Below are 27065 nucleotides of genomic sequence, written 5' to 3' on the forward strand. Positions count from 1 at the left end.
TCGGTCCTAAATGGCTTACCCCTTATCCTTAGACTGTGACCCCTGGTTCTGGACTTCCCCAACATTGGGAACATTCTTCCTGCATCAAACCTGTAAACCCGTCAGAATTTTAAACATTTCTATGAGATCCCCTCATTCTTCTGAACTCCAGTGAATACAAGCCCAGTTGATCCAGTCTTTCTTGATATGTCAGTCCCGCCATCCCAGGAATCAGTCTAATGAACCTTTGCGGCACTCCCTCAATAGCAAGAATGTCCTTCAAGTTAGGAGACCAAAACTGTACACAATACTCACCAAGGCCCTGTACAACTGTAGTAACACATCCCTGCCCCTGTACTCAAATCCCTTCTCTATGAAGGCCAACATGCCATTTGCTTTCTTAACTGCCTGCTGTACCTGCATGCCAACCTTCAATGACTGATGTACCATGACACCCAGGTCTCGTTGCACCTCCCCTTTTCCTAATCTGTCACCATTCAGATAATAGTCTGTCTCTCTGTTTTTAACCACCAAAGTCGATAACCTCACATTTATCCACATTATACTTCATCTGCCATGCATTTGCCCACTCACCTAACCTATCCAAGTCACTCTGCAGCCTCACAGCATCCTCCTCACAGCTCACACTGCCACCCAACTTAGTGTCATCCGCAAATTTGGAGATACATTTAATCCCCTCGTCTAAATCATGAATGTACAATGTAAACAGCTGGGGCAACAGCACAGAACTTGCGGTACTCCACTAGTCACTGCCTGCCATTCTGAAAAGTACCCATTTACTCCTACTCTTTGCTTCCTGTCTGCCAACCAGTTCTCAATCCACGTCAGCACACTACCCCCAGTCCCATGTGCTTTAACTTTGCACATTAATCTCTTCTGTGGGACCTTGTCAAAAGCCTTCTGAAAGTCCAAATACACCACATCAACTGGTTCTCCCTTGCCCACTCTACTGAAAACATCCTCAAAACATTCCAGAAGATTTGTCAAGCATGATTTCCCTTTCACAAATCCATGCTGACTTGGACCTATCATGTCACCTCTTTCCAAATGCGCTGCTATGACATCCTTAATAATTGATTCCATCATTTTACCCACTACCGATGTCAGGCTGACCGGTCTATAATTCTGTTTTCTCTCTCCCTCCTTTTTTAAAAAGTGGGGTTACATTGGCTACCCTCCACTCCATAGGAACTGATCCAGAGTCTATGGAATGTTGGAAAATGACTGTCAATGCATCCGCTATTTCCAAGGCCTACTCCTTAAGTACTCTGGGATGCAGTCCATCAGGCCCTGGGGATTTATCGGCCTTCAATCCCATCAATTTCCCCAACACAATTTCCCGACTAATAAGGATTTCCCTCAGTTCCTCCTTCTTACTAGACCCTCTGACCCCTTTTATATCCGGAAGGTTGTTTGTGTCCTCCTTAGTGAATACCGAACCAAAGTACTTGTTCAATTGGTCTGCCATTTCTTTGTTCCCCGTTATGACTATCATTGAAAGATTTGCGACACTGCAGCCTGGTCCTCCTGACGACATCCCTGCTTGTGCCCTCCTCTGCAATGTGCAACCAGGCTGCGTTCGTCTCCTGGGGAGGTCTCTTCCACCCATTGGACAGAAAATTAAAACAAAATGCTGGAAACACTCAGGTCAGGCAGCATCTGCAGAGAGAAAGTTAACATTTTAGGTCGATGACCTTTTCAACACAACTCGTTATCTCAGTTTCTCTCTGCAGTTGCTGCCCGACTTGAAATAAAAACAGAAAATGGTGGCAACAGATTCCAGCATTTGCAGTATTTTACTTTTACTTTCTGGGCTGTGTTGTGTGGTTTCACCTTCACTTTCTGGAACATTGTTTGCAGTTTCTCTCCAACCTTGATTTCCAAAAAGAATTCACCAACCTACCCATCCAAGAGTTTAAAAAAAAAACAAATGTTTACCAGTCAGCCCCAGTCAGGCAAGGACAATTCCCACATGTTAGCCCAACACTAGTAAAAGCAAAGAACTCTCTCAGCAGCAAAACATTTCTCCAAATAAAAAAACACCCAAAATAAAAACAAACAAACCAGAAAACACACTTCGTAACTGCAAAGATATGTGCAACCTTTAGGGTGGGTCTTTGAAAGGCACTTGCCCTGATTGAAGATTTTGCATTCCACTAAACGTACTCCTATTTTAAATTTGACTGCTATGTTTTACACAGCTCAATTGCATTCGCGGAGAGCCCACTGGAATCAATGAGTCCAGCTAGAGTAGTGAAATAAACAGGTGCCACCAAAGACTACCACTACCATTGAACATATAGGATCATTAAGAAAGGAAATCATTGTTTTTTGATAAGACAAAACATGAATTTATAGGCACCTTATGTCCCCAGGACTTGACAATGCATACTGCAACCAATGGATTAATTTTGATATGCAACTATGTTGGCCAGGACACCAGGAAAACTCATTGCTGTTCTCCAATTCATGCCTTGGAATTTTTTTTACATCTGCTCAAGGGGGAAGATTGGGCTTCTGCTTAACATCTCGTTGGAAATATTGCACTTGTCAATGCAGCTTTCCCCACAGTGCTCCATTGAAATGATAGCTTAGATTGCATGCTTAAATCCAGAATGGGCATTAAATACAACCAAGAAGGGAGTGCTACCAGCTGAGCCACATTGATCTTAGAACACTTATTTGGTAAGTATTCTGAAAATAAACTGAAATATGTTTTTGAACAAACCCAGGATCTTGTCAAACCAATACAATTATTACCTCAGTTCTCATTCCTTTCACTTTTCTTGGCAACACAGTCATTCAATTCAGTTGATCCATGGTCAGTGACTGAAATCCTATTAACTATATAATAAATGTGTAATATTGGAATAGTGAGGTTATAAATTACTGGATCAGTTTCAGAAGTGTAGTGGAGACGGTCAGCTGCAACCAATATGAACACTAGGGCCGCGATTTTGCATCCATGGAAAGTTCGTGTGGTCAAAGTAGACAGCTTCAAACCCTGCTCCTGTCTTCATCCCACCACCTCCAAGTGATTTTGGCCTGATTGGGCTTATTAAGCCCGCCCTGCGAGGTTCCCAGCCAATTAAAAGGAAGCCGTCTGATGAGGTCATCTGATGACACATCAGCCGGTTTTCTTAAAAGGGGCCATGTCCACATTCATTTTGACAGGTATGCTGTCAGTGTTCTACAGTATTGAGCTGCTGTAAACAGTGACTAGCACTGAACAGAGGTGCACAGCTGCACCTAGGCTCTCCCATGACTCCCTCTATATGCAGAGAGGTTCTCTTCCTTCCAATGGGCAGAAGAGACCTCCCCAGGACACCAACGCAGCCTGGTTGCACATTGCACAGGAGGGCACAAACAGGGATGTTGACAGGAGGAGCTGGCTGCAGTGGCACAAACCTTTCAATTATCTCAGTAGATCACAAAACGTTACTGCAAAGCCACACTCAACCTCATCCTGCTGTGCCACTCATTACATCCCCATCACACTGCCTCTCCTACCCTACTCCTGCACATCCATACTCACAAACTTACCTTACACCTCTACCCATCCCTTTGTCTCCGTTATCACTTCCCCATCTCACTAACCCTTGTCCAATCATTCAAACTAACACACGAGAGTAGACACTTGGGTGCTTTAGCAAATGTTTGCATAAAGTTTCTGTTAATGTGTTGTAAAGCACTGAAATCTTTATTTTCACCACTTTGCTTTTTTGGACAGATGTGTGCGCACCTTTGAAAGTGTCAGTGATTTCCAGTGAATGGTAAGACAATGCCACTACACCTCAAACCCCAAATGGTGATGTGTGAAAGGAAGGGCTTAGACATTGTAGGGATGCTTTATGGTGATGGTATAAGGTGCTGCCAACCTGGCATATGTGGCAGCCAGAGTGTACAGTGTTAAGTGAAGCAACTTTGGACATGGTGAGGCCATCACTGGCATCCCAGGCAGCAATGTGCATGGTGATGATGCCCTGTGTCCAGTGCAGCATTACTTGATTGCGGTGAAGGTTGGCGTGGATGTTGGTGCTGCCACTGTGGGAGCTGATCATTTTGGAAATGAGGACCACGGTAAGTTTTTTTCCAAGGGCACCGATGCTGATGGAATAGATGGCAGGTGAGGTGGAGATGACAGAAGCTATCTGTCAATGGAGAGAGGTTGTTCCAATGAAGTGACACTGTATATAGAGCTTGCTCCAAACACTTGCTAGCTGCATAAAAGGTCAATCTCTTCTAAATGCAGTAAACAACTGTTTCTAACCTTGGAAAGTGAAGATCTATGAAATGGGAGTGGTCATAGACCATTTGCAGCTGTCAGGTTAGTGAATCATTCGATGCTGACAACATCCAACCAATTTACCCAACGTGATAATCAGGTTCCGGGAAACTCGTTAAAAATCTGGCAAAATGGTAAGTACATGGTAAAATCCTGCTCAACTACCTTTTAATAGGCTTTCAACTATCTAAATTGGCTGAGCCACCGCTTGATGTCGGGTCTGTTCAGGAATGACAGACCTGACACGGAGGCGTGTTCACAGCAGGATACCAACCTGTTGTCAATCTTTTTGATTTTGACAGCAGACCCATCTCCAAATCCGCACTCGCAGCGCTGGTAAGGTTCCGGCCAGTATGTGTGTTTGAAATTAACAGATAAGGCTGTAAATGATTCCATTGACTTTGTATGTAGCATATACATTGCTCCCATCAAGATATGTTGCACCAAACAAGTTGTTCTTCAGAACAGCAAGATATTAAATCATTAATCCATTAAACAAGGTCATAGAAAATGCCAGATTGCAGGTTTAAACCTGCAATCTAATCTTCAGGAGTTTATGGTAGTCACAGTTCCCCTCAATTAAAATGTTGTACCTTACCTTGGTACCCATTCTTCTAGATACTAGCATTACTCAGTGAGTTAGAGATTTTGGGCCCAAGTTTCGTGCCGCGGCAAAAACGGCGCACCTCCGAGCTGGGCGCCTGTTTTTCGCGCCGAAAACTGCGCCTAAAATAAAATCCGGAATTCAAGCTCCTTGGAGCTCGATGTCTGCTTGGCGCGGCGCGCTCTTCGCAGCAGGGGGCGGAGCCTAACACTCGCACCGATTTTCTAAATAGCAGGGGGCGGGTACAATTTAAATTAGCCTTCGTGGTGCCGACAACCCTGCGCGTGCACGTTGGAGCGAGAGTGCAGTCTCACACAACATTGGCAATCGGCCATTTTTATAAATACTGCAGAAAAAGTGAAGATTTGTTTCTTGGACCCTGCAAAGGCTTGTAATTTAATTTTTTTTTGATATTTCTGTGTGTGAGGGAGTGCTTTTAGCAGCACTGCTGAATAAATCACCTGCTGAAATCAGTGAGTTCAGCTTTTCACTGCTAAACTTGCAGAACCGGTGCTGCATTGGTGCATGCAAATTAAGGACTGTGTGTTTGGAGAAATAAGAGTGCCAATTCAACTTTGCAATAATACGTGGTGTTGACAATGCAACACCCATTCTGAAAGTTTAAATATAAAACTGTCGATGTGGCGGCCTCTCCCTGTCCAAATGGCCTCAGTCCCCCTCACAGCTCGAAGGCTGCTGCTGTATCTTCGGCTGCCGGCCAGCCACTGACATCCTATGGCCGAATGGCCTCACGTCCGTCCGCTGCTGATTCTTTGGCTGCCGGCCAGCCACTGACGCCGCCCCTAAAGCGTGGCCGAATGGCCTCAAGAACCTTAATGAGCTGCGTGTGTCCTGCGTTGATTCTTCGGCTGCCGGCCAGCCACTGACGCCGCTGCTATCTCATGGCCGAAGGGCCTCACATCGGTCCGCTGATTCTTCGGTTGCCGGCCAGCCACCGACACCGCTGATATCTCATGGCCAAATGGCCTCGGGTCCGTCCGGTGCTGCTTCTTCGCGGCCAGCCATGAAGAGAATGAAGGCCTGCCTCAAGCATTGCAGCTCAGCTCGAAGCTTGCTGCCGCTGCCGTCGAGACACTGACGCCACACCGCTGCCTGTCTCCAACATGAAAGGCCTGCCTGAAGCACTTTCACACAGGTAGGAACATGGTTTATTTAATCTTTTCTTAGCTTATAAATTTTTATTCAGGTTGGATTTATTTGTATAATATTTGTACAAGTATAACTAAGGATTGATTGTAGAATTTAATGACTCCCCTCCCCTCCCCCCCCACCTCGTTCCCTACACTTAATTTGTAACCTACGCCTGATTTTTTTAAAGTGTAGACAAGGTTTTTGAGCGTACAAAAATCTTCACTTACTCCATTCTAAGTTAGCTTGGAGTAAGTTTTCACTCACGAAACTTTGAAATCAGGCGTAAGTGGCCGGACACCCACTTTTGAAAAAAAAAATTCTGTTCCAAAGTGAAACTGTTCTAACTGACGAGAACTGGAGCAAACTAAATGTGGAGAATTCCGATTTCTAAGATACTCCGTTCTATACCAGTTGCTCCTAAAAATCAGGAGCAAATCATGTGGAAACTTGGGGCCAAAGTAACAACAGGATGTTATGCCAAATAGTATTATCAGGGAAACTGATTTACCAACATTGATGGGAAACTTATTTAGAATTTACAGATGTGAGGCAAACTCTGTCCAACTATTCTATGGTAAAAATATCCAAAGTCCAGGCTGGAAGCTTGAATATGAACTTCATGGAAGGTATATTAAAAACACAAGACAAATTAGCTAAATTTAACCGTCCCATTGTCAAATATGCATTTTTATTGAAGAAAATTGTGTGTCAATTAAGGGGCCATCCAGATTAGTTTACAATTGTACTGTGAATGCTATAGAGCACCTTTAGAATAAAAAAAAACAAAGTGAAAGACAAGAGAGTGAGCGTGAAAGAGTGCATGAATGAAAGGTTTTGTGAACACAAGGGAAGGGGGACAATGGAGATGGCAAGAGAGAGCATGCATGAGGCAGACAAAAAATGCATGAGAAAATGGAGAAACAAAGAAACAAACTTGTATTTATAGAAAGGCTGTTGCCCAACTGTTGCACACAGGAGTCAATGTGTGTGCAGCATGGAACTGAGCAAATCGAAATTGATTTGGAGGAGAAAGGGATGTTCATGCAGAGGGAAGAAAGGCAGGTGTGCCTTATTTTGGACATTAGAAATTTCAGTTAAGAAAAAAGGACAATTTTTTTTGAAAAGGACAACGTGTGTGTTTTAGTTGATTCATCAACAAATCGCAACAAGCAATTGTTTACATGGGGAAATGCCAAAATAAATAATTTATATAGGCAGTTCCAATGTTAAATGTTTGCATAAAAGAATTACCAAAAATCATTACAATACAAAGCAAGCTTTGTGGGCAGGAACAGTGTGCATACACAAGATTCTTAATAATAAAGATATCAGAAAGACAGATTTACCTTCCCCACACATACTGTCCAAACAGCTCCTCACCAACTCTCAAAAACTCTTCAATCACACCGTCATATTCCTCCTTAGCAGCTTGTAACAGACAGGGTTCAGTCCAGACACGGCTTCTGTACCAGAAATAAAATGACTTAATACTCAAGCAATAAGAATTGAACAATAAAAACCATGTCATTGAGTCAATATAATCTCTACTCAGTGACAAATATCATTCTTAAAAATAAACCTTATTTTTCCCTGTGTCAATATGGGCAGAATATTAAATTCTTCCAGGAGACAGAACTCAATCCCAATATTACCTCTCCTTTACCACATATTGTGACTATAGGTCAAGACTGTCCATTGAAGCTTCATCACTAAATCTGCAGATAAACAAAGTTATGGTCCCCGTTCTTTAGTTGCAAATTGTCTGTTGATTACTAAGTCAGCAACTGAGGTTCAAAGTGGAAATGATTCAAATATTAACCAGATACAAGGCCATCCAGATTTTAATTTACAACTGTATTATGAATGCTATAAAGCATCTATAGAATGAGAGAAAAACGTGAAAGATAAAAGAGCAAGAGTAAAACAGAGTACATGAAAGAAAGTATATGAAAGATAATGGAGCAAGGGTGAAGAGGGCGAGAGAAAGAAAGAATTGAACAAAACTTATATTTCTACAAGGCCTGATTCCCTACTGTTGCACACAGGCAGCAAGTGTGTGCAGCGTGGAATTGGGCAGGTGAGCATGGATTTGGAAGAGAAAAGGATGTAATAAGGAGGGAAGAAAGGCAAGTGTGCCTTAGGCATCTGTTGCCCACTCAATCAACCCAGGATCTTTGCTTTCTGACCCAAGCAAACCTACTTGGCCATGATGGGAACCTGTCTTCACTGTCCTGTGACATGAAGTAGGTCGTGACCAAATGTTGTCATCTCCTAGAGCCTGATGTGCTCCCAAGATTTAGCAGAGGAATGGCCCTTAGCATTGCTGAGAAAGTCACACAGCATTGGATCCTTTCAACTCACCACTGGAATATTAGCCACATTAGTCAGACTTTTGGGCCACCCATGCATCAAGCAGATCATAGATCCCCATTTGACAAAAGAAACAAGTTTGCTACTTTCCCCACGAAAGCACGAGAGAGCACAGCCTCGTTGATTACAGTTACTTAACCATCAAGGCCCACAACAACTACCTTGCAGCAAGTGCATGTAAAAAGACCCCGTGGCACTATTTCGAAGATGAGCTATCCCTGGTGTCCTGTCCAATATTTATCCCTCAATCAACATTACAAAAAATTCTCTGGTCATTATCACATTGCTGTTTGTGGAAACTTGGTTGCCACGCTTCCTACATTACAACAGTGACTACACTTCAAAAGTACTTCATTGGCTGTAAAGCACTGGAGATGTCCGGTGGTCATAAAAGGCACTGTATAAATCCAAGTCCTTCTTTCTTTCATATATGAATAGAAGGATTCATTGAATCAATACATAGATTGTGTGAGGAGGAAACAAATGAGAGCAATCACACAGAACTTGATGTAGAAACTATAGTTGTAACCCTCCCCCATTAACAGCCCTCTATTATATCGACCCTTTAATATACTCAGTCTAATCACTACTGTCTTTACTAACATCCCTTTGTTTCCTGCCACCTCTAACATTCATATATCTCTTCGAACAATAAATAGAGTACGATAAATCATAAGTTCCACAGAAGGTGAAACCAGATTATTGACTTACTCAAGTTGTATGTCCCTTCTTCACAGTTTCCTTCTCTGTTGTTGGCCTTTAATCAGAGTGCAGAGTGTCTCTCTCGCCTGGTACCTATCATGCCCTTTGTAAGTTCCACTTTAGTCAAAGGAGCAAATTAAGTGGTTTGAGGCTGCACTATTGATATAGCACTATGTTGTGCAGTCAGTGCTTCGTGCACACACAGTACACACTTTAATAAACCTTACCTTAGCACTCTTACTCAGAACATCTCCAAAGACCCTATGGAGATGGAAAACTGCATTTACTCAGGTAACCACCTCCTGCAATGCTTGCTGCTCAAGTGGGAGGGTTACCCTTCGCCCAATAAAAATTACATCTTGATCAGCTGCACCCCCTCCAGCTTTCGCTCCAGACTCTTGTTAAAAAGGGAATCCAACCACTTGTTCCAGGCCACAGATATCTTCTTCACAAAAGTGCCCCAGAACAGTCAGTCTGCAAGAAAAATGAACAGCAGCCCTTCAAGAGCTGCTGCATTCCTCATTCCCCACCCATCTACTGCCAGAGCAGTCCCTGTGCACATGGAAAATGCGAGACAACATATTTAAATTAGATGACATTGCTGAAACTGCAGTCCATTCGATCACATGTATATCACAACTGCATTTTTCCCAACTGGAGAATCAGCCAGATAGTGTCTCATCACATCTGAGAAACATCCTACAGCAATTACATCCTGCATTACTTCACAAATAATAAAATTAACTGCATAATATAACTGGGAACAAATGCATCAGAATTCACTTTATTCTTCAAATAAATGCTCCCGATTGTAATCTGACTACTTATTCATTTTAATGCAGAAATGCTCTAAAGCTCTCAGCAGGATACCTACTCAAGGGACATACTGAAACCATAAAGACCTTCCATTGTGTAATCTTTTGGAACTGATTGGTTTGTGAAGTAATATACTGGCAAAAGCAGAATAAAAAGTGGCTTGTCAGTGCTTTTAAACTCAAACCACTGTGAAGTAGCTAGAGGGAGAGAAAAGACTCACCTCGGTCCAACCTCTGCAGAGACAATATCACCAACTGCTAAAGCAACAAGATATGAAGGAATTGGGTGATGCATTTTGAAGTTGAATGTGTTTTCTTTCTCATCATGCTCCCAGTTAGTTGCACTCATAACTGCTGTAAATCCTTCAGGAACCTAAAAGACAAATAATAGTACTAAAAATTCCACACTTTGAGAAATTGTGCAAGAGGAATACTTTCAATTCAAAGTATTTTCCCACTATCTACATTGAGAAAAAAAAACAAGGACTGATGGAACAGTAATTGGCAGGTTAGATTTGTCTTGAATTTTTGTGATAGGACATATACCTGGGCAACTGGTCATATTGTTGGGCAAATTCCCGTGTCATAACTGTACCAGAGCAGCTTGGCTAGGGGAGTGGCTAGCTTTGGTAGCCTAATTTTAGAGGGGCTGCAGCATGGAGAGATGGTATCTGGCATTGTGAGCACTCAGGAGCTGACTCTTGTGCAGATGCTGCAATTGCTTTTTTAATGTTTTACATAGAACAAGTCAAAATAATGATATTTAGTCCAAACAAACATCCTGCCACGACTAATTTCAGTTAATTATTTATTGCTGGGGAGGGGAGACTCTAGGATTTTGCTGAATGAGGGCCCGAATAACCAGGCTTTCGAAATGAACTGTGCTGAATATTTATCCATCTGTAAAGACAATTTAAATTTGGTTCAGTCTTAAAATTGATTGGTGCTGCAATGTAAAACCTGACAGCCAAATATATTTTTGTTCAGCTCAGAATACTTGGACACTTTAATCATGTGCCCTTAATCCAGAGGAATCTATGAATCTTTTTTATTCTGACCTGATTATGCCATTTTATCAAATTACACCTGATGTTGCAATTGACAAAATTTGGATATTTAATAATCACAACTGCAGTTGGTTTATCATTTCTTGGTGTCTTCTGCTTAAAATCTGCTTTGTAGAGGCAGTCTGGAGACAGACATTTTGTGTAGAATCTCCTCTTCAGTGTCATGAAATGTGCTCCAATAAGAATGCAGGTGGGGGTGAAGGGCTATGAGTCAAGATTCTAACTCATGACACCACTGAAAAGGAGGAAATACTGCACAGATCATTTGCTCAATGACTCAGGCCACCAGCTTTACAACATTAACATTGGGAATAAATAGAAAGACATCAGTAACATTTACAATCATGTAGCAATTTAGATAAATAAACTCACCTGGACAAATTAAAAGGAACAAAGTCCTGGATTATTAATCACTTGTCTTAAGTCAAATTCCACTACTATAAAAGAGGTAGGGATTGCTTACTATTATTTGATGATACACATGGCTTCAGAATTATTTCTACTATAATCCTGTATGGGCATACACTTTAGTATCTGGAGTTTTCAACCCTTGTTATTTTCTTGTAAATTTAACATAGTTAAGGAAAAATCAGTAGTCTTACCTTAATGGAGGCAGAGTAAGTACTCTTAACTGCAGGAGTGTCAAAACAAGGGAAAAAGGACCTATTCAAGACAGCTTGACCTTGGGTGAAGAGGTATGGCTTTACTTTTCCAGCTGTCTGTTCAGGGTCCAGCCAAACAACCTGACAAAAAGAACACAATGATAAGCCATATTCAAGCAGAGTTGCAGCATTTTACCTGCACAGCAGCAGAGTACTTTGCTTGGAGTGTGGAAGGAGGGAAAGACAGACCGATTAAGCACAGGAAAGTCAGACATATATAGAAGTTTCTCTTTGTTGGCAGTCTGTACTGGATGAAGCCAGGATCTCTGGAGTAACAAAAGGCAAAACATTGAAAAATTCTCCATATCTACATCTACTCACCCGGACCCTTGTCGTACTAGACACTGTGGGACTCTCTAGTAATGAGCAATATGCACAGTATCAAACTGGTTCTCGAATTGTGAGGTGTACCCCCTGGTGGGTTAAGGCAGGTTTAAAATATAAAATAAGAGAAATCTTGCAGGGAGCAGTTTTTGGACTGGTGAACACAAGTACAACCAGTGTTCAGCTCATCACATTGGTTGTCAAACTGATATTTTGCTCAAAAATAGTTCACTTCTTCTTGGGTTCCAGTAACAATCCACAAAACAATTCTCATGGCAATTTATGAATACCTGCAGCAACAGTTAAAGGAACCAGACAGTGACAACACTTCAAGTACATCACTAGCTACAAAGTGCTTTGGGACATTGAGGTCGTGAAAGGTGCTATATAAATGCAAGTCCTTTACTTTCCTTTTTAAATTTCCATTGATTTTTCTAAATTGTCACACTTTTACCCATTGTACCAGAGGAGCTTCCCTTCCCCAACCAAAAACTGCCAGGTTACCAAACTTCTCCAAGCTCTGGTGGATCAGTGTTAACTTCAAGGCCAGAACCACTAACATAAATCTACTCAAACTGGACATAAGTACCACCAGTGTTCAGCTCATCACACTGGTTGTCAAACTGACGGTTTGCTCAAAAATAGTTCACTCTCTCTTGGGTTCCAATAACAAATTGACGAAAGATTGTTTTTGGAGGGTGTCCGGTAGTTTCTTGACATTTACGATACAGTGCTGACCTTTAAAAAGCTCCTAAAGAAACTGAACTCAGATCAGCAATGAGGAAGTACACTCCATTTAATATCCTGAGGGATCTGGGAACTGCATTCAGTTTTGATGTCATTAACGAGGAGAACTGGGTCTCCTGTGCTATCTATCCTTCCAAGTAGCTACCAAAGACTTACCAGAAGTGCAAGTCATAGCCAAATTAGTTTGGTGTAATTATTAAAATACTAAAATATATCTATGCCATAAAATGTTCAATCCACTCTAGGTTCAAATTTAAATAAAAAGTTAAATAAAATTAGAAGTGATAAAATTAGTAAATTGTAAACATTTTTTTTTTTAAAAAGATCCCGAAATTATGCCGTATGTTACCAACATACAAGTTCTGAAATTCCCCTCTCTACTATTGCATTAGCCCATTTAAAATAAATTGATTAATACCTCCACTAGAGTAGTGGAGAATGGAATTTCAGATGAACATATTCAGCGTTTGTACTTTAGTATTTGGTGGTGTAACTGCAGCACCAAAGTTTATTAAACTGGGTTCAAAGGTTAGAAAGATAAGAACCAGAGGACGGCTGTTGAGTGGGGCCTCCGCAAGATCCTGCAAATCCATTGGCAGGACAGACGCACCATCAATGTTCTCGCTCAGGCCAACATCCTCAGCATCGAACATGCTCAATCAGCTCCATTGGGCGTGCCACATCATCCACACGCATGACACGAGACTCCCAAAACAAGCTCTCTACTCGGAGCTTCGACTCTGCAAGTGAGCCCCAGGCGGGCAGAGGAAATGTTTCAAGGACACCCTCAGAGTCCTTGATAAAGTGCAACATCCCTATCAGCTCCTGGGAATCCCTGGCCCAAGGTCGCCCAAAGTAGAGGAAGAGCATCTGGAAGGGCGCTGAGCACCTAGAGTCCCATTGCTGAGAAAAAACAGAAACCAAGTGTAGACAGCGGTGTTGTGTATCTGTAAAGCATGCACTCCCATGTTCCGCCACCAGGGAGCGCATCCCCTGAAGTCTCAAGGGAATCCCAGCATCCCTTGGGAGCACTGTATATAAGCCGGCCCTTAAGGCCTGTTCCTCACTCTGGAGTATCTTAATAAAGACTGAGGTCACTGTTACTTTAACCTCCCTGTGTGCAGTCTCATCTGTGTTAGGAACACAATAACTGGCGATGAGTATACAAATCCAATGCAAAGATGCAGCAAACTGGGCATTCTGGAGAAGTTCTCAGAGATGAGGACTGGGAAGCCTATGTCGAACGGCTAGACCAGTACTTTGTAGCCAACGAACTGGATGGAGAAAGAAGCGCTGCAAACAAAAAAAAAAGGAGAGCGGTCTTCCTCACAGTCTGCGGGGCACCGACCTACAGCCTCATGAAGAATCTTCTGGCTCCGGTGAAACCCACAGATAAGTCGTATGAGGAGCTGTGTACACTGGTTCGGGAGCATCTTAACCCGAGGGAGAGCGTGTTGATGGCGAGGTATCGGTTCTACACATGCCAGCGATCTGAAGGTCAGTAAGTGGCGAGCTACGTCGCCGAGCTAAGGCGACTTGCAGGACAATGAGAGTTTAATGGCTTCCTGGAGAAAATGCTGAGACACTTTTTTGTACTGGACATCGGCCACAAGACCATCCTACGAAAACTTTTGACTGTAGAGACACCGACCCTCAGTAAGGCCATTTCGATAGCACAGGCGTTTATGTCCACCAGTGATAATACCAAACAAATCTCAGCACACAAGTGCTAGCAATGTTCATAAATTAACTGGAACTGTGTTTGAGAGCAGAAATGTACAGGGCAGAATCCACGAATCTGCAACTGCCAGCAGGCCTCAGGTGACCCAGATGACTCACAGTCCGCAACAAAGGATGAATGCAAGGCAATTCACACCTTGTTGGCGTTGTGGAGGCTTCCATTTAGCCCATTCATGCCGCTTCAAAGGGTATGTTTGCAAGAGCTGTGGAACAATGGGGCACCTCCAACGAGCTTGCAAAAACTGCTAACAACCACGTGACAGAGGAAGACCGGTCCATGGTGGGTCAAAGCAATTTCGAGCCTCAGAGGAGGCAGATGCTGAAGTACACGGGGTGCACACATTTGACTAAATGTCTACCTATAATGCTAAATGTAAAATTGAATGGCTTACCCGTAGCCATGGAACTGGACACTGGCACTAGCCAATCCATCATGAGTAAAAAGATGTTTGAGAGACTGTGGTGCAACAAAGCACTCAGACCAGCCCTGAGCCCCATCCACACGAACCTGAGAACATACACCAAAGAGCTCATCACTGTCCTGGGCAGCGCCATGGTTAAGATCACCTACGAGGGCATGGTGCACAAACTGCCACTCTGGATTGTCCTGGGCGATGGCCCCACACTGCTTGGAAGGAGCTGGCTGGGCAAAATCCGCTGGAACTGGGATGACATCCGAGCGCTATCATATGTCAATGAGGCCTCATGTACCCAGGTTCTCAACAAATTTCCTTCCCTTTTTGAGCCAGGCATTGGAAACTTTTCCGGGGTGAAGGTGCGGATCCACTTGGTCCCATTCAGCACAAGGCGCGAGCGGTTCCTCACATGAGGGAGAGAGAATGGAAATCGAGCTGGACAAGCTGCAACGCGAGGGCATCATATCCCCAGTGGAATTCAGCGAGTGGGCCAGCCCGATTGTTCCAGTACTTAAAAATGATGGCACGGTCAGGATTTGCGGCGATTATAAAATAACTATTAATCGTTTCGCGCTACAGGACCAATACCCGCTACCTAAGGCAGACGCTGGCAGGAGGCAAGACGTTCAACAAGCTCGACCTGACTTCGGCCGACATGACGCAGGAGCTGAAAGAGTCTTCGAAGGGCCTCACCTGCATCAACACGCACAAGGGACTGTTCATCAACAGATGCCCGTTTGGAATTCGGTCGGCTGCAGCGATCTTCCAGAGAAACATGGAGAACCTACTCAAGTCGGTACCATGCACGGTGGTTTTTCAGGACGACATATTGGTCACAGGTCAGGACACCGTCAAGCACCGACAAAACCTGGAGGAGGTCCTCCAGCAACTGGATCGCGTAGGGCTGCGGCTGAAGAGGTCGAAATGCATCTTCATGGCAACAGAAGGGGAGTTTTTGGGGAGAAAGATCGCGGCGTACAGACGCCAAGACAGAGGCCATCAGGAATGCGCCCAGGCCACAGAACGTCAAGGAGCTGCAGTCGTTCCTGGGACACAACTATTTTGGAACAGAAGAACATAAGAATTCGGAACAGGAGTAGGCCATCTAGCCCCTCGAACCTGTTCTGCCATTCAAAAAGATCATGGCTGATCTGGCTGTGAACTCAGCTCCACTTACCCGCCCGCTCCCCATAACCTTTAATTCCCTTATTGGTTCAAAATCTGTGTGATTTGAATACATTCAATGAGCTAGCCTCAACTGCTTGCTTGGGCAGAGAAAGCCACAAATTCACAACCCTCTGGGAGAAGAAATTCCTTCTCAACTCGGTTTTAAATTGGCTCCCCCGAGGCTGTGCCCCCTAGTTCTGGTCTCCCCGACCAGTGGAAACAACCTCTCTGCCTCTATCTTGTCTATCCCTTTCATTATTTTAAATGTTTCTATAAGATCACCACTCATCCTTCTGAACTACAAGTAAAGACCCAGTCTACTCAATCTATCATCATAAGGTAACCCTCTCATCTCCGGAATCAGCCGAGTGAATCGTCTCTGTACCCCCTCCAAGGCTAGTATATCCTTCCTTAAGCAAGGTGACCAAAACGGCACGTAGTACTTGATTGCACTATTCCTATCTAGATGTCCCGCTATTTTCTTCCTTAAATGATAGCTTCAAACATTTTCCCCACTACAGATGTTAAACTAACCTGCCTTTTGTCTGCCCTCTTTTTTTTTTTAAAAACAGAGACGTTACATTAGCTGCTTTCCAATTCGCTGGTACCTCCCCAGAGTCCAGAGAATTTTGGTAGATTATAAAGAATGCATCTGCTATAACTTCCGCCATCTCTTAATACCCTGGGATGCATTTCATCAGGACCAGGGTACTTGTCTACCTTGAGTCCCATTAGCCTGTCCAGCACTACCCCCCTAATGATCATGATTATCTCAAGGTCCTCCTTCCCACATTCCCGTGACCAGCAATTTTTGGCATGGTTTTTGTGTCTTCCACTGAAGACCAAAGCAAAATAATTGTTTAAGGTCTCAGCCATTTCCACATTTCCCATTATTAAATCCCCCTTCTCTTCTAAAAGGGACCAACATTTACTTTAGTCACTTCTCCATTTTATATATCGGTAAAAGCTTTTACTATCTGTTTTTATGTTTTGCGCAAGTTTACTTTCGTAATCTATCTTTCCTTTCTTTATTGCTTTTAGTCATTCTTTGCTGTCGTTTAAAATTTTCCCAATCTTCGAGTTTCCCACTAACCTTGGCCACCTGATACGCATTGGTTTTGAATTTGATAATCTCCTTTATTTCCTTGGTTATCCATGGCTGGTTATCCCTTCTCTTACCGCCCTTCTTTTTCACTGGAATATATTTTTGTTGAGCACTATGAAAGAGCTCCTTAAAAGTCCTCCACTGTTCCTCAATTGTGCCATCGTTTAGTCTACTAGTCTACTTTAGCTAACTCTGCCCTCATCCCACTGTAGTCCCCTTTGTTTAAGCATAGTCCGCTCGTTTGAGACACTACTTCCTCACCCTCAATCTGTATTACAAATTCAACCATACTGTGATCACTCATTCCGAGAGGATCTTTTACTAGGAGGTCGTTTATTATTCCTGTCTCATTACAGAGGACCAGATCTAAGATAGCTTGCTCCCTTGTAGGTTCTGTAACATACTGTTCTAAGAAACAATCCCGTATGCATTCTATGAATTCCTCCTCCAGGCTACCCCGTGCGATTTGATTTGACCAATCGATATGTAGGTTAAAATCCCCCATGATTACTGCCGTTCCTTTTTCACAGGCCTCCATTATTCCCTTGATTATTGTCCGCCCCACCGTGAAGTTATTATTTGGAGGCCTATAAACTACGCCCACCAGTGACTTTTTCCCCTTACTATCTCTAATCTCCACCCACAATGATTCAACATTTTGTTCATTAGAGCCAATATCGTCTCTCACAACTGCCCTGATATCATCCTTTATTAACAGAGCTACCCCACCTCCTTTCCCTTCTTGTCTATCCTTCCGAATTGTCAGATACCCCTGTATGTTTAATTCCCAGTCTTGGCCACCCTGCAACCACGTTTCTGTAATGGCCACCAAATCATACCCATTTGTAATGATTTGTGCCGTCAACTAATTTACTTTATTTCAAATGCTGCGTGCGTTTAGGTAGAGTGTTTTAATACTAGTTTTTAAAACCATGATTTAGTTTTGAACCCTCCTGCAGCCCCTTTATATTCATACATATTGTCCCTTCCTATCACCTTGTGGTTTACACTTACCCCAGTGCTGCTCTGCTCTGTTGCCTCCTGCATTCTTTCTTGGGGTCTTGTTCATCTGCACTCACCCACTAACTAGCTCAGAGCCCTCTCCTGGGTTCCGAATACTCCTCGCATTGAGGCACCGAGCTTTCAGGCTTGCCTTTTTATATTAGACTTTGACCCTTTAGAATTTTGTTGTACAGTGGCCCTTTTTGTTTTTTGCCTTGGGTTTCTGTGCCCTCCACTTTTACTCATCTCCTTTGTCTTTTGCTTCTGTCTCCATTTTATTTCCCTGTCTCCCTGCATTGGTTCCCATCCCCTTGCCATATTAGTTTAACTCCTCCCCAACAGCACTAGCAAACACTCCCCCTAGGACATTGGTTCCGGTCCTGCCCAGGTGCAGACCGTCCGGTTTGTACTGGTCCCACCTCCCCCAGAACCTGTTCCAATGCCCCAGGAATTTGAATCCCTCCCTGCTGCACCACTGCTCAAGCCTCGTATTCATCTGCGCTATCCTGCAATTCCTACTCTGACTAGCACATGGCACTGGTAGCAATCCCGAGATTACTACTTTTGAGGTCCTACTTTTTAAATTTAGCTCCTAGCTCCTTAAATTCGTCTCGTAGCTTCCTACCAGGATTAAGCACCCTCTTAAAGCCTCTACATGTATTATTGTGTAAAGGTGAGAACTAGGTATGCGGAAAAAAAACAAGTAATTGCTTTTGAGAAAGCCAGAAACATTTTATGCTCCAACAAGCTGCTTGTATTGTACAACCCGTGTCAAAGACTTGTGCTAGCATGTGATGCGTCATCGTACGGAGTCGGGTGTGTATTACAACAAGCCAACGTTGCGGGGAAGTTGCAACCTGTCGCGTATGCCTCCAGGAGCTTGTCTAAGGCCAAGACAAGCATGATTGTCTTCAGCATGATTGAGAAAGAGGCATTAGCGTGTGTGTGTTCAGGTTAAAGAAAATGCATCAGTACCTGTTTGGCCTCAAGTTTGAGTTGGAAACCGATCACAAGCCTCTCACATCCCTGTTCGCTGAAAACAAGGGGATAAATACTAATGCCACAGCCCGCATACAAAGGTGGCGCAGCGTATGATTATACTATCCGCCACAGGCCAGGCACCGAGAATTGTGCGGATGCTCTCAGTCGGCTATCATTGCCCACCACGGGGGTGGAAATGGCACAACCTGCAAACTTGATGGTGGTGCAGCCCGCAGACTTGTTGATGGTCATGGAAGCGTTTGAAAATGATAAATCACCTGTCACGGCCCTCCAGATTAGGACTTGGACCAGCCAAGATCCTCTGCTGTCCCTAGTAAAAAAAAAACTCTACTGCATGGGAGCTGGGCCTGAATCCCCATTGAAATGCAAGAGCTAATCAAGCCATTCCAGCAGCAAAAGGATGAGCTGTCTATTGAGGTAGACTGCCTGTTGAGGTAACCGTGTAGTGCTAAACAAAAAGGACAGGGAAACGTTCATCTCGGATCTCCACAGCACACACCCGGGTATACTAATGAAGAAAACGATAGCCAGATCCCACGTGTGGTGGTCCGGTATCGACTCTGACTTAGTCCTGTATACGGCAATGTCGCGTATGTGCTCAGTTGAGCAACGCGCCCAGAGAGGCACCACTAAGTTTGTGGCCCTGGCCTTCCAGACCATGGTAGAGGATCCATGTCGACAATGCAGGCCAGTTTCTCGGTAGAATGTTCCCTGTGGTGGTGGATGCTTTTTCAAAATGGATTGAATGTGAAATAATGTCGGGAAGCACCGCCACCACCACCATTGAAAGCGTGAGGGCCATGTTTGCCACCCATGGCCTGCCTGACATACTGGTCAGTGACAACGGGCCATGTTTCACCAGTGCCGAATTTAAAGAATTCATGACCCGCAATGGGATCAAACATGTCACCTCGGCCCCGTTTAAACCAGCCTCCAATGGGCAGGCAGAGTGGGCAGTACAAACCATCAAACAGAGCCTTAAACAAGTCACAGAAGGCTCACTCCAAACCCGCCTGTCCAGAGTACTGCTCAGCTACCGCATGAGATCCCACTCGCTCACAGGGGTGACCCCGGCTGAACTACTCATGAAAAGGACACTTCAAACCAGACGCTCGCTGGTTCACCCCAACCTGCATGATCAGGTAGAGAGCAGGCAGCAGCAATAAAATGTAAATGATGGTCACACCACTGTGTCACAGGAAATTGATCTGAATGACTGTGTGCACGCTAAACTATGGACATGGTACCAAGCGGATCGCGGGCACGGTGATAGCTAAAAAAAGGAGTCGGGTGTTTGTAGTCAAACTAGACAATGGACAAATTTGCAGAAAGCACCTGGACCAAACGAGACTGCAGTTCACAGACTGTCCTGAACAACCCACAGCAGACACCACCTTTTGAGAGCCCACAACACACACCCAAAGGATCAACGACACCACCACGGACCAGGAAATTGAACCCATCACATCCAACAGCCCAGCAAGGCCAGGCTCACCCAGCAACCCTGCAGGGCCAACATGCCAGCCCAGCCAATACACCAGAACAGACATTTGTACCGAGGCGGGCCACCAGGGAAAGAAAGGCTCCCGGCCACCTCACCTTGTAAATAGTTTTCACTTTGACTTTGGGTGGGGGGCGATCTGTATCTGTAAAGCATGAGCTCATGTTCCGCCACCAGGGAGCTCATCCCCTGAAGTCCCAAGGGATCCCAGCATCCCTTGGGAGCACTGTATATAAGCTGGCCCCCAAGGCCTGTTTCTCACTCTGGAGTGTCTTAATAAAGACCGAGGTCACTGTTACTTTAACCTCCCTGCATGCATTCTCATCGGTGTTAGGAACACAATAAGCAGAAGAAGCATGCATCGACCCAGGCTCCCCGACCACCCTTTCCTTCAACCATTGTCTGCTCCCCGTGTGACAGACTGTAGGTCCCGCATTGGACTCCTCAGTCACCCGAGAACTCATTTTTAGAGAGCGGAAGCAAGTCATCCACGACTCTGAGGGGCTGCCTATGATGGTGGTGGTGATAATGTTATAATGCTTTGATTCATTTAGATTGGATACCACTATGGTGAAGGTATGGATCATTACTACATGCAATAAGTTTGAAGGAGGGAAAAACACTTAACCACTATACAAGGTATAAAGGCAACATTTTAGTTGATACGCAACATTTTTAATGAAATTAAACATGATGGGTGCAATTCATTTGATTTTTTTAAAAAACTACAATATTTATATCATGCCAAGTCTTGCACCCACATTCAATTTTATAATAATTAAACTGATCAGAGTGGGTGAGCTCGGTTTGAGAATATAAATTTCTAGCACATTAAAAATATTTTTAGCTTAGGGAAGGATTAACGTCATAATATTTATAGGTGATGCCTTATGCTCAAGTGCTTTGTTTCCCAACCAGAGGATTTAAAAAAAAACTTTAGTATCATGTGCAAGCACATGACAATGAAAGAGATTTTTTTTAAAAAGCTAATGCTGACATCACCCAAACCACAACAAATATATTACTCCACACCAAAACAGTATGTGCCTGAAAACAGCAAGAAAGTAGCAGCAAATAATTTTCACAGGTTTTTAAAATTACTATTTATTGTATATACCAAAAATGTTTACAGCACAGGATGTGGGCATTTGGCCCATTGAGTCTGCACTAGCTCTTTGTTAAAGCAACTCAAAACTAGTCCCACTGCCCTGCTCTTTCCCCATAACTCTACATCTTCTGGTTTCAAATCTTTATCCACTTTTGCCTTAAAATAGTATCTGCATCAACCATTCCCTTTCACAAGGCATTCCAAGGCATGCTCCAGCACTATGTAAAGAAATTTATCCCAACTTCAATCTCAGGTGACAATTTTAAATGCATGGTTCCTCATCACTGGCTTCCCAAACAGCTGTATGCAATTTAATCTGCATTATGAAAGTTTACCGGTGCCCCCATATTTAGCTCGGCATGCAAGTTACTCCACTCCGACCTCCTTAAATCCCTCCGCCGCTCCCCACCATCTCCTTTACGGCCCTCGTTAAAACCAATCTCCCCAACCAAACTTTGGGTCACCCCTCCTAACTTCTCCCCCACTTGGCTCAGCGTCTGTTCTTCCTCACACCTCCATGAAGGGATTTTGTTTGTTTTTTTACACTGAAAAAAGTGCTTTATAAATGCAAGTTGTTGTTGATGATGATTCACAGAAACAGGAGGTGGCCATTTAGCCTCTCGAGCCTGTTCCACAATTGAATTAAATCATGGCTGGTCTGTATCTTAACTTCGTCCAACCGCCGTGGTTCAGTAACAAGCAAAACTGGAGGCCATTCGTACAAGATAGTCACCAAGAAATCAAATAGGGAATTCAGAAGAAACTTCTTTAGAGTGGTGAGAATTTGGAACTCTACCACAGGGAGTGGTTGAGGCAAATAGTATAGATGCATTTAAGGAGAAGTTAGATAAGCATACACGGTTGAAAGGAAGAGGGTTATGCTGGTAGAGTTAGATAAGGGAAGACAGGCGGAGGCTCCAGTGGATTGTTGGAGTGCTGTAAATCCTATGTAAAAACCCTTAATACCACTGCCAAACAAAAGTCTATCCATTTCAATTTGAAATTTTTCAAATGACCCCCAGCCTCAGCTTTTTGGAGGAGAAAATCAAGGGGAATAAGTGAAACTGGGGTCATTCTCCTTGGAGCAGAGGTGGAGAAGAGATTTGATAAGTGTTGAAAATCATGAGGTCAACAGAGTAGAGAAACTGGCCATTGGCAGAAGGGTCAAGAATCAGAGGACGCAGATTTAAGGTAATTGGCAAAAGAACCAAAGGAGGAAAACTTGGATTTTTATATAGCACCAGACGTCTCAAAGCACTTTACAGGCAATGAAATACCTGGAGTGTAGTCACTATTGTAATGTTGGAAACACAGCAGCCAATTTGCACACAAGCAAACTCCCACAAACAGCAATATGATAATGATCAGATAATGTTTTTTGTTATGTTAATTAAGGGATAAATATTGGCCAGGACACCAGGGATAACTCGCCTGCTCTTCAAAATAGTGCCATGGGATTTTTTGTCCACTTGAGCACGCAGACAGGACCTCAGTGACTGCTCATCCTAAAAGACGGAACCTCCAACACTGCCTCGATTTTTTTGTGGTCTAGTCCCTGGAGTGGGACTTGAACCCACAACCTGCTGACTCAGAGGCGAGTTTTACCCACTGAACCATAACTGACACGAAGGAACCAAAGGCAAACGGGGGAAAACGATTACACGCAGCGAGTGGTTAGGATCTGGAATGCATTGCTTGATAAGCTGGTGGATACAGATTCAATCGCAGCTTTCAAAAGGGAATTTGGCAAGTACCTGAAGGAAAATAACTGCAGGGCTACGGGGAAAGGGCAGGGAGTGGGACTGGCTGAAGTGCTGCTGCAAACAGCCGGCAAGGGATCAATGGGTCGAATGGCCTCCTTCTGTGTTGTAACAGGATTCTATGAATATATATTTTTAAACAGTGGGTGATGCCAAACCCCAACAACAAGAGCAGCTGCAACAACTCACCCCGGGTCCATCGGTGGCGGTGTAGTCGATGGCCACCTGCAGCTGGTCGCCATGGCGACACGGGCCGGGTAAGGTCAGCACCAGGATGGAGCCGTAGCTGGCGAAGGGCTGGATTTCATGCGGCAAGGCCACCGACTGGGCACCGGCACCGCACTGGGCCGACACGGACTGCACGGTGAGGCTGGGGTGAATATCCAGGCTCAGCTGCTCGGCGCCGGCCTGCAGGCAGGTCAGTTCCAAGACCTGGCGGCCCTGCAGCCGCCGCCGCGCGAAATCCACCCGCAGCTCGAGGTGGAAGTGGCGCAGCCCAAAGTGTCGGAAGCTGGAGGCGGTGGCCGTGTCCTGCAGTGGCTCGGTCGCCATGCTCGCATCGAGTGCGATTCAAGATCCCGCTCCCCGCCCAAATACACCTCCTCTGGCCCCGGGTCACACACACCCCGCCCACTTCAATGCCCCGCCCTTTCACCGATCCGCCCCTTCACTGCCCAGGCCTTTCACTCCCAATCTGCTGCTCACGCCTCTTCTTGCTGGCAGTTGCCAATTCAGAGTTAATCATGCGCTCCCCGCCCTTAAAAGAGGCGCAACCAATAAAACTGTAAGTTAACAACAAAAAAAGTTTAAAGGAATCATAACATTAAATTAAGACGTTATTCCCCGGGATGATGATGCACACTAGTCGCTCCGGTGCCCACCGGTCGCGCCGGTGGACACCGTGCGCGCCATCTCCAGGGACACCCGGGCGTGAACGTAGCCGCGGAAGACAGGCAGGCAGTCGGGCCGAACGACCACCCCGCTACCTTGGCCAGGCCACGGAACTGTCCCACGAGGAGGTTCAATCGCTGCTCATTCTTATTGCACTGGTGGATGGCAATCGCCATCGCCAATTTAGAGGTAATGGGGCACAAACATTAAAAACTGTAACTTAACCAAAATTAAAAGGAAACTGAGCAAATTAAATCAAAATTTTATTCCCCTGGGTGTTGATGCACTCCAATCCCTCCGATTGCGGAGATCAATCGCTGCACAGTTTAAATCTCGCAACCTGCCGTCTTTTGTAAAAGTGTTGCGGTGCAACACGGCGCGACCATTTGGCGTCAACCCCCATTTCAATTAGCAACTCCACATTGGCTTTGTTCAGGTCACAGAGGTCCAAGGCCCTACTACTGGGGCACATGCTGAGGGCAACCCAATGTCCCCCTTACGGATTCATCAAAATAGGCCTATGTCCTCATATTGCTGTTTCAGAGTCAGGGTGAAGAGAGGTTACTTCTTTCATGCACCAGTCAACATCCAAGCAAACCAGCTAAACTTTCATAATAAATCTTTTACAATTCAAGAAAGCTGCCAGCCTATGTTAATGGAAGAAGCAATTTCTACTGGTTGGGGATTCTAGGACTAGGGGGCATAGTCTAAAAATTAGAGCCAGACCTTTCAGGAGTGAAATTAGGAAACACCTCTACACACAAAGGGTGGTAGAAGTTTGAAACTTTCTTCCTCAAGAGCAATTGATGCTTGATCAATTGTTAATTTTAAATCAGAGACTGTTAGATTTTTGTTTATTAAGTATTAAGGGATATGGGACAAAAGTGGGTATATGGAGTTAGGTTGCAGATCAACCATGCCTCGATCGAATTGAAAGGCGGAACAGCCTCGAGGGACTACATGGCCTACCCCTGTTCCTTTGTTCCTACAGATGTTTTGTAACTTAAGCTGCAGATATTACCCGATATTCACTAATACTAGAAGAAAAAAGTAAGAGATGGGTGGAAACAAATTGTATGGCCGGGCTTATTTTGATGGACCATTAAGAGTGACACTGGGTTGCCCCAGGGTCACCAAACAAGAATCAGCACAGCAAGTGCCCCTTTTGGGGCACCACTAATATAGGAAAGAAATCAAACTAAAAGAAGATAAACATAAGCAACCTCAAAGGCAATCTCTAGATCACTCCCAGTGCCACATGCTTATGACCATAGGAATAGTAGGATAAAACAGGTTAATGCGTGACTGGAGAAATGATGCAGGATGGAGTGCTTAAAATTTCTGGGGTATTGGGACCAGTTCTGGGGCAGGAGGGACCTGTTCAAGATGGACGGGTTGCACTTCAACAGAGCTGGGACCAATATCCTTGCGGGGGAGGGATTGAACTGATTGGGCAGGGGGAAACAAGGTGCACAGAGGACTGGAAGAGATAACTAGTGCTAGAGTGAAGAATGGAGCATAAAAGCAGGGAAGTCTTGCTACAGCTATACAGGGTATTGGTGATGTTATGTATGAATAAAGAAACCAACTGGATACTGTGAGCTCAAAGTAAAGTGTGACCGTAGTATTTTATTGCAGGTCTCCAGAGTGCCTCTCCAGCCTGTGAGGCCTCTTTAATACCTGTGCTCCCAAGGGATTGTGGGACCCTTGGGACTCCAGGGGATGAGCCCTCTGGTGGCTATACAAGTATATACAGGTTTACATATATAACAACACTCCCCCTCCCCCCCCGCCAAAGTCAACAGTGTAACTATTTACAAGGTGAGTCGATCTGGGGCCTTTCTTTCCCTGGTTGATCGTCTCGGTGCAAATGCTGGTTTTAGTGAATCGTTTATTGGGCCCTCGCTGGGCTGCTGGGCTGCTGTGCAGCTGGCCTTGCTGGGCTGCCTGGTGTGGTGAGTCCTGCTGGGCTGCTGTGGATGATGGGTTCTGCTTCGTGACCAACCGCGGTGTCGGTTGCCACTGGTGTGTATGTTGGGGGGTCAAAGAAGGTAGGGTCCAAAGTGGGTTGCTCAGGATAGTCCGCGAATCTGAGTTTGATTTGGTCCGAGTGTTTCCGATGAATGTTTGAAAGTTTGGCCCAAAACACCCTGCTCCCCTCTTTGGCCACAATAGTGCCGGGAAACCACTTGGGACCTTGTCTATAGTTCAATATAAATACAGGATCATTGATTTCAATTTCGTGTGACACATTTGCGCTATCATGATATGTACTTTGTTGAAGCTGCCTGCTCTCTATTTGTTCATGTAGATCAGGGTGAACTAATGAGAGCCTTGTCTTAAGTGCCCTTTTCATGAGCAGTTCAGCGGGTGGAATCCCAGCGAGCGATTGGGGTCTCGTGTGGTAACTAAGCAGGACTCTGGATAGGTGAGTCTGCAGTGATCCTTCAGTTACCCTCTTCAAGCTCTGCTTGATAGTTTGCACTGCTCTTTCTGCCTGACCATTGGATGCTGGTTTGAACGGGACAGATGTAACGTGTTTGATCCCGTTCCAGGTCATGAACTCTTTGAACTCGGCACTGGTGAAACACGGCCCGTTGTCGCTCACAAGGACATCAGGCAGTCCGTGCGTGGCAAACATGGCC

General features: G+C 44.6%; 1 protein-coding gene across 1 annotated transcript in view; it reads right to left on the reverse strand.

Annotated features, from left to right (window-relative positions):
* Nucleotides 1-24149, reverse strand: part of rnpep (arginyl aminopeptidase (aminopeptidase B)) — a 40559-nt gene extending 16410 nt beyond the window's left edge. Inside the window, exons 1-4 of the mRNA XM_070858951.1 lie at nucleotides 23719-24149; nucleotides 11598-11738; nucleotides 10150-10301; nucleotides 7388-7504 (exon numbers count right to left, since the gene is read on the reverse strand). Of these exons, the coding sequence (XP_070715052.1) occupies nucleotides 7388-7504; nucleotides 10150-10301; nucleotides 11598-11738; nucleotides 23719-24081 (773 nt within the window). The 5' untranslated portion in view covers nucleotides 24082-24149. The remainder of the gene's footprint in view (nucleotides 1-7387; nucleotides 7505-10149; nucleotides 10302-11597; nucleotides 11739-23718) is intronic.
* Between the last annotated feature and the right edge of the window lie 2916 nt (nucleotides 24150-27065).

The sequence above is a fragment of the Pristiophorus japonicus genome, chromosome 17, assembly GCF_044704955.1.
Source record: "Pristiophorus japonicus isolate sPriJap1 chromosome 17, sPriJap1.hap1, whole genome shotgun sequence".
NCBI lineage: Eukaryota > Metazoa > Chordata > Chondrichthyes > Pristiophoridae > Pristiophorus > Pristiophorus japonicus.